At 36.5% G+C, this 8,542-nt stretch overlaps 1 protein-coding gene across 3 annotated transcripts; it reads right to left on the bottom strand.

Annotated features, from left to right (window-relative positions):
* Window positions 1-918: 918 nt before the first annotated feature.
* On the bottom strand, window positions 919-3,287 carry LOC111439897 (myb-related protein 2-like). 3 transcript variants are annotated; one of them, XM_023077357.1, is made up of 6 exons: window positions 3,092-3,287; window positions 2,769-2,962; window positions 2,619-2,695; window positions 2,467-2,533; window positions 1,828-1,951; window positions 919-1,746 (listed from the first exon to the last, which is right to left on the bottom strand). In XM_023077357.1, exons 2-6 carry the CDS (start codon window positions 2,959-2,961, stop codon window positions 1,059-1,061), a joined length of 1,149 nt encoding a protein of 382 aa, XP_022933125.1. In that variant the 5' UTR covers window position 2,962; window positions 3,092-3,287; the 3' UTR covers window positions 919-1,058. The 3 variants fall into 3 exon arrangements, with proteins under 3 accessions (XP_022933125.1, XP_022933126.1, XP_022933123.1); XM_023077358.1 differs by having other exon boundaries at window positions 919-1,749; window positions 1,828-1,933; window positions 3,092-3,277; XM_023077355.1 differs by having other exon boundaries at window positions 919-1,749; window positions 3,092-3,274.
* Between the last annotated feature and the right edge of the window lie 5,255 nt (window positions 3,288-8,542).

The raw sequence follows: 8,542 nt of genomic DNA, 5'->3' as shown, positions 1-8,542 counted from the left end.
ACCAAGAGATATCAAATTCATCTCTTGCAAGTGGGTTTACAAAATAATGTCTCTTGAATAGATCAATCGAGAGATACAAGGCTTGGACTGTAGCTCCAAGGTTCTCTCAACAATATGGACTATATTATGATGAAATGTTGGTCCAATGGCGAAGATCACTATCGTACCAGTTGCTCCAACACTTATAGTAAATAAATATTAGAAATTGTGGCAGATGAATATGAAGAATGTTTTCTTGCATTGAGAGTTGGACCGGGAGATCTACATGAACCAACCAAATGAAGTTGGAGTCATCAGTCAGTATATGCAAAGCCTGAAAAAGCCTCATTTGGATGCGGCTCGACAGATCTTGCGATATGTCTAAAGTACAATCGATTATGGTCTTTTGTACAAAAGAAGTGACGAATGCAAGCTAGCTGGATACTATGATGCTGACTATGAAAAAGACCACGATACTCGAAGATCAATCACTAGGTATGTGTTCAAGCTCAATTCGAGAACAATTTCTTGGTGCAGCAAAAGACAAACAAAAATATCATTGTCAACTACAAAAGCGGAGTACAGAGCAGTGGCTGGAGCAACTCAAGAAAGTACATAACTGAAACTCTTAACGGAGGATTTGCACTAGAAAACGGACTATCCAATACTATTTCATTGAGATTTTGTGTTAGAACAAAGAATGTCATGAACACTAAGCGAACATAAAATATCCAATGTTTTACTCAATTGTGGCATAACAAATTATGCGATTATGTTTACAGGTGCTTGAAAGTTACAACTAGCTGTGTAAGTATGTTAATAGCCGTCACAATATGTCCAAAGTACAGTGCAACATTCTTGGCTTATATGCCAGGCAACCTAAGAGGGTTCAAGACAAAATTCATCAACTTTTCACAAAAGGTTCTTAGGGGAGGGCTCTCTTGTCAAAAAAACAATGACTAAAAGTAGCTCATTTGTGGGTTTGCCGAACAAGTTCTATACTTTAATATCAACTTTCATGAAGCCATTAAGATCAAACATCTTGCAATATATATCTATATCAAGAAGGTTAATAATAATCAGCTGAAACCATTAAGATCAAACATCTTGCAAGTATTAGACGCAGCATGATCATTATCACTAAGCTGATCCTCTCCAGCATTCAAGTCCATTCTATATCTAAACGCCCCCTCCACTTTCTCCTTTTCCACTCCCTCCTTTCTTGTACTCCCAAATCTTTGTCCCTCGGATGGTGAATACCCATTATACCCTTCCCCCTTCTCCCCTTGCACCAACCCCATGCCCATGGACAGCCCATGAAGCTGGTCCGCAGCGGAGGAGCCTCTGTCGGTGGCGATGGCATAGGGTTGGAGGGCCAAGTGGCTGTTTTGCTGATCCTTGGAGGCCTCGCAGGAAGTCAAGCAACTGTCCATGGAGCAGTCAGGGGGCTGGGTTTGTTGAGGACATAGCCTTTGGGGTTGGTTTTGTTGTTGTTGTTGTTGGTGGTGGTGGAGCTCTGGAAAGGCTGCAGTTAGGCATTGAGTGGACACTTTGGAGACCAATTCTGAGAGCTGCACTTTGGCAGCTTCAAGTCCCACTGTCCCTAAATTCTGTCTTCCTAATGTTTCTTGTGCTTTCTCCAACACTGTTTGGAGATACTTCCCTTGTGCTTCTATTCGTAGCTGCAAATGCCTTTGTACCTCGAGTTGTTCGTGTAGCCTTTTCTGCACTTCAATTTGCATTTGTATTGTTTCACTGATTTGAAGACTTCTGGAGAAGAAGGGAGTATTGTTATAAATCATGTTTTATGCACTAAATTTGCTCTATTTTTGTCTTAAGGTGGCCTACTTGTTTGGCTGGGAGGAGGCCTGTGGGGCGACGGCTATGCTGTTGTTAGTGCGACCTGCTCCATTTGCCTCACCCAATCTCTGGTCTACAGAAACAGCCACCGTTCCTACACGCCAACCCATACCTATTTTACCATAAACATCAGGTCCAAACAAATAACCAACAACTTGGGGAGAGAGCTTCACTTTTCAATTCTCTACATACATCTCAAAGATAAAGTACAATCCATTTCCTAAAATTTCTCTTACCTTTCCTAAACTTTTTAAGCAACTACTCGTAAATCTTTTTCATTAAAGACAACTACTCGTAAATCTTTCTCATTAAAGATAACAATTTCTCTTAAAAAAAGTAGGAGGATCCGAACAAAATTGATGAAACTAAAGAGATCCTAGTGAATGGAAAGGAAAAAAACAACGGATGAATTCCAAGACACCTTATCAAAAGATAAAAAGACTAAACTTCTTATCCTCTAAATGAAAATAAAGAATATTACAAAATATTGATAGATTTAGATTTAGGTAATTTAGACACCTAAGAAAAAAAGTTGAAAAACCGAGACTATTCTTTTTCAAACTTATTTAAATCAATAACTACTAAAATTGCTCTAAATTATTAACTTCTTTTGCTTTAATTAATTACCAGTTTTATTATTGGTTCCACTTCCACCATTTGCTTGTCCATGCATGTTCTTGCTCAGCCTGTATTTCTGCATCCCAGCAACCAATCGTTATACAAAACGTCACGATATCGTTAAATCATGACTCGATTCAAAAGCTTAAACGGATGTATACCTGAAGATGGCTCTTCAAATGGTACAAAGTAAGTCCAGAAATGCCCATAATTTTCATCACGGTTTTAGGAGTGGCCTCTACAAAGATAGAAGTCAAGAACTTAAAATCATAATAATAGTAATAGAATTAAAGATGCAATGAAATTCTCACTGTCAGGCCCTCCAAGTTGATTGACTGCTTCAACAAAACGGTCATGCAAATCAGGAGTCCATTTAAGCCTGGGTTTAGCGTCGGTGGAAAGAACAAGACCTGAATCTCCTCCAGGCCCATTCCCACCTTGTAAGAACAAATGCCTCTCAGAGGAGTGGATGCTTTTCCCTCTATGTTGATGATGATGGTACATTCTGCACTCATACAATTCAACGTTAACATCACATTATAAACAAACATGGACCCATATTGGGTATGAACTCGATTGTTCGCAAAGAAATAAGCACGATTTTTTAAAACTAAATAGTTATCAAATGGATTACCTGAGTTTAGGGTATGGATTGGAGAGTTGTTGTGTTGTGTGGTGTGGTGTGTTGAGAGAGATCAAAGGGATGGGGGGAGAGAGGAGGGCTTATAAAGCGATGGGGCAAAGGAATATAATCTTACAACACACAAAAACACACAAAAAGAAGGGGAAAAAAAGGGCATTTGAAATATGGTTACACAAACAGCTGAGGCCTTTCATTTGGTGCCAGAATCTATCCCATTTGAGAAAGCAAGCAAGCAAGATTGGAATTAGAATTGGAATTGGAATTGGAATTGGAAATGGAAATGGAATCTCATTCTAAGCATTAGGACAAGGGAGCTTTGTGGGTTTTTTTTTTATTTTTTATTTTTATTAGGGTTTAGGGAATCCGCCACGGTCCCTTTCGCCCTTCAAACCCCCTTCCTTCAATCCAAGATTCTTCTCGATTGGAATTTGTCCACGATCGAAATATGTCGAAACAAATAATTAAAACGGAAGAACAACTTGAAGGAAGATCGAAATATATCGAAACAAATAACTGAAAGTACAAGAACAACTTGAGAGAACTGAGTTTTTTTAATAGAGGAACCTTAAACATTTAAATCAATTTTTCTTTATGAAAGTTTAGGAAATTGATTATGCAATTTCCACTATAAAGGATCCCACATCGATTGGGAAGAGAATGAAACATCCTTAAAGGTGTGCAAGCATCTCTCTAATAGACGCGTTTTAAAATTCTTGAGAATAAGCTCGAAAGGAAAAGCACAAAATCTCTCCATTTCTGTCCTGCCTTTCCCTTCTTTGTGTTGTCACTGCCCATATATATACATAAACTCAATCATTACTATAAACACTATCAATACACTCCCATAACCTTAATTAAAGGTCATACAACTTTTTTTATAATACACATCCGGCAAGTTGTAAAGAAAAAGTTAAGAATAATCTTTTTGCACTTAAACCCATTTAAGAGAAAGCAATTCTATCATTGATCTTAAATCACCCCAAGATTATAAACTAGGATATTGCATGAATCAAAATTCGAACGGTACCTCCTACTATGTTACATAGTCGCTCGTAGATAGAAAGCTTAAGCTTATAGATTATGATAAACATGAATCATCGAACATCTAGGTTTAGAGATGCATGTGTCACTCGAACACGAAGCGATGAAAGTGAAGATCAGACGGCGGTCGTTCGAGAATTTGGAAGAAGATTCGGAAGAAGACCAAAAGCACCCAAAATTGGGAGTGTAAGATTAGACATAGAGATAGAAAGGGAGGAAGGAAGGAATATGGAACAAAGGAATAGGTTCTGAATTGTCTGCTTCAGTAAGTTTGGTACTTATTCAGCTCAAAAAGAAGAAGTAGAAGAAGAAGAGGAGGAGGAAGAAGAAGAAGAAGAAGAAGAGAAAAATAGTTGAAAATGGGAGCAAAAACAGGAAGGCGGCCCCGTGGAATCCAAAGGCAGCAAATGCAACAAGGCACAAGTGGGACCTTACCCAATGAACTCTTTTGTTACAATTCATACTCATGGCTTGCTTGGCCGGCTTTCCATATTCGCACCTTACCTTTTCATTTTCTTCTTCTTTTTCTCTATGAATCTATACATACATGCACTCTAAAACAAATATATATATTACTATATTACTATATTATTTTTTATTATAGGATATGATATAATATAATAACCCAATATTCTAATGAATAAGGTTCTAATTTTTTGAGTCGGGAATTAAACGCAATCTTTGTAGCTAAATATGCCTATCTATCGCCAAAACTAAATTTTGGTAATGGGATGGTGAAAATTTGAGGACAGACATGAAATTTGTATCAATTAATTATTTTCATATTATATATTTATATTATATTATGCGGTATAGTTAGAGAATATATTTTTCATATGGAGCTAAGTTTGGAGGAATCTAAGAATTTTTGGCTTTAAGAGTTGAAAAGCAAGGAATTCCTGAACAGTAAGGTGGTGGCATGTGGATAGGGAATATATACACTAAAAAAGGTTCAAGGATTTTGTGCCCTTTTCCCAACTTACTTCTTTTACTTCTTATTTCTTCACGTCCATTTCAAATTACTTAACTTAAACCCTAACCCGAATCCAATTCCTAACCTTTCATTCTCTACATCATCTTAAACGCTAATGCAAACCCTAATCTGTCATTCTTCGTATTGCCTTAAACTCTAATGCGAACTCTAATCTGTCATCTTAAACCCTAATCATAATTCAACTGGCTTAACCAAATCCCTCGATCCGAAACTCGAATCTCTCGAACTCTATACAAAAAAATAATAATAAAACAAGAAACATCGCCATAGAGCATGCGCCGGGGGCAAAATCGAGAAAGTAAGTAAGAAATCACCACGGAATGGTATTCGTTGAGGAAAAAAAAAGTTAAAAATAATGTTTTATAAAGGAAAAAAAAATTATATTCCTTCCATGTTAAAGAGAATGAGAACATGAGAATCCGTATGAACTTCACACCAAAAGATGATATATATTATATAGAAATGGCATATGTTTTATAGGGTCAGATTCTGTAAGTCAAGAACTAATATATTCTTCTTTCGTGAATGCCACAAAAAATGGGTTCCCAGTTCCCACACACCTTTTTTCCCACCATTCTTTTCTTTTTATTTATACAATTTTGTTAATTAATGATTGATATATTAATTAATTAACAATTAACTTACCCATTTTTTTTTTATATATTATATGGTTGCATTTTCTGAAACTCCCAACCGAGTCAACATGTCCTTTTCAGGCATATATTCACCTACCATTTTCATATATTAGTTGGCAACCAAAATGATCGCCATCAGAATATATTTCTTATAATATGTATCTATGAAAGAAAATTATATTCTTGTCTTGACTTAATAATATGCATCATGCAATCATAGTTTGAATGTACATTTATTTCTTAAATTCCAACTACATATAATTATATCGTTTCTCACAATAACATTTGACTATATTCTATACTTGGCTTTAAAACTATATTATAAATGGGTAGTCATTTTTTCAATTTGATTTCCATTTTTTGAACTATACCAATGTTATCTAGATTAATGGTTATATCCATGATGTATAGTATGTTTTTTTTAATGAGTATTGATATAGTACTGATACATTGATGATGTAGATGATGTGCTACAGTTTTCTTAACCTAATTAGTAATGTCATCTCATGGTTTTGCAAAAATTCATGATAAATATTTTTAGAATAAAGTCATGGATTTATACATGCGATGGATTTATACATTCAATTCAACATACGAAATTAAACAAAACATAGTTTTTAATATAAAATAAACGGCTTTAAAAACACTTAATCCACTACTAAATTGAAATTCAATACATTGTTCTATCAAGCTCTATTTTGACTTTCATGGCTTTTCCCGCGTTCACCTTCTTCCATGCATGAGAGCTTTACCTTTACCTGAAAAATATAAAGCTAGCACGTGACTTGAGTATTTTATGAAATACTCTATAAGTCACCCCACTGTTAAGATTGCACGTACATGAGATCTATCTTTTAAAACTGTAACATGACCTTAGGCTTTTTCCAGTTTCAGACAGGGTTAGATGTATGATACTTCTCCACACACGACCCACGTATGTGCATATGGACCCACCAAGCGGGCTCGTATACGTACCCTCTAGATCTAACTTGGTTAGGCACAACACATTACACATCACCAGACGCCTTAGAAAAGGAAAGGCACACATGATATCATGGTGAACATAAATATCGAACGTACGCGTCTGTACTAGCATAACATAACTTGGAAGTATCTTGATGCACAAGATATACATACATGCATGAGGTCCCATGATTTCGTAACATAACATAACATTTATTTCATTCCTTTCTCTTTTCCTCCCTAACATATTTCATATATGCATCATGTATACATGAAAAACATCATGCATGGTAAGACGTAACATTTCATACCTGGCATTTCATTATATTTAAATATAGTGTACTTGATATTACATGCGTACATGACATACCTCACATCACAATATAAAAGACATATAAGGATCACATAATATAGTGTACTTGATATTGCATGCGTACATGACATACAGTCACGTGCCAGACGCGTGGGAGGAAAGGAAAATGTGCGGGATGTCAGGTCACAACTTGGGTCGTTGGGTTGCGTGTAGGGGCCGTAGAAAGTTGGGGCAAGACAGATGGGGCGAAACAGATGCGGACTGGCTTTCCTGTGGGCTGGGGTGTGGACAGTAAAGAACTTGGGTTGGAAATTGCATGCGGTCAGGTCATGGATGGAACTGGAGTATGAATATCCGACCCGGAAATGCAGAGTGGAACCCTCGATTTTTCCTTTCTTATCCACGGCTTACCTTTAAGAACTGAATTAAACAGACAGGATATATGCACCCTTCATTCCTTCTAACAAAATGTGGGCAATCCTTCTCTTCTCTGAGTGCGTACGAAAAATTTGAAAGGATTTGATGCTCTATAGACCCTTAATTGGTTAAAAAACAATATAATCCTAAATCCTAACCTAAACCCTAAACCTATGCCTCTTACCCCATACCTTAGAGCGAACCACTATTATATTTGCACTAAAAATCTAGAGGCACTGTATGCCTGGGGAAAAAGTTTGAAATACATTTTCACTCCAAAAGAATTAAATATGAGGCAATGGAAGTGGCTAGAATGGGTGAATGATTATGATATAGACACATAGTACTATCCTTTTTGAAGGCAAATGTGGTTGTTGATGCCTTTAGCAGCCCACTCATCATCTATGATTACTAAACAACCACTAATGCAAGCTAACTTTGAACAAGTAGAGATAATAGTGTTGGTTAAAGGGGTTGAGGCGCAAGTGGTCCAACTTAAAGTCTCACCTACTCTAAGATATCAAATTATAGATTCCCAATAGAGGATCTCAACTTAGCAAGGATTACAAGTCAACTCACGTTAAGACCTATTGGCAGATTTTTCCAATCTGCAAATGGTGGAAAATCTGCAAATGGTGGACTTTTGTGTAAAGGATGACTATGCATACCGATAGGTACAGAACTGAGGAAAGAGATATTAGCAAAGACAACTCACCATTTTTCATGCACCTAAATGATATTAAGATGTACCAGGATTTGTAACGATACTTCTAAAGGCACTACGGTAGAGGACAACAAGGTTATTACATCTCCACTAAAGTGTTAGTATCGATTGATGCGGATCGAGACTCACATTTTACAGTAGCCTTTTGTCGCGGTCTCCATAAAGCATTGGACACTCGAATGGACTTCAGTACTGTAACGATCGCTCTCTGATGGATCGAATCACGAATCACCATGTAGACTCAAGGGTAAAAGCTTTACAACACTTCATTTTTATAAAACCGAAAAACAAGAAAATTAAAGTTTTTTTATATGCATTTCAAAATCCAAAATAATTCAAAACACATCAAGAGACA

The sequence above is a fragment of the Cucurbita moschata genome, unplaced genomic scaffold (genome assembly GCF_002738365.1).
Source record: "Cucurbita moschata cultivar Rifu unplaced genomic scaffold, Cmos_1.0 Cmo_Scf00115, whole genome shotgun sequence".
Lineage (NCBI taxonomy): Eukaryota > Viridiplantae > Streptophyta > Magnoliopsida > Cucurbitales > Cucurbitaceae > Cucurbita > Cucurbita moschata.
Note: the sequence above shows the minus strand (reverse complement) of the source record. Positions and strands in the feature narration are given on the sequence as shown.

Bases quoted from the DNA above. Each gene is read 5' to 3' on its own strand.
- LOC111439897 (XM_023077355.1), bottom strand. From the start codon at position 2,961: ATGTACCATCATCATCAACATAGAGGGAAAAGCATCCACTCCTCTGAG. The intron at 2,696-2,768 runs GTGAGAATTTCA...CTATCTTTGTAG, and splicing joins TCAACTTGGAGGGCCTGACA to AGGCCACTCCTAAAACCGTG. The intron at 2,534-2,618 runs GTATACATCCGT...GCTGGGATGCAG, and splicing joins ATTTGAAGAGCCATCTTCAG to AAATACAGGCTGAGCAAGAA.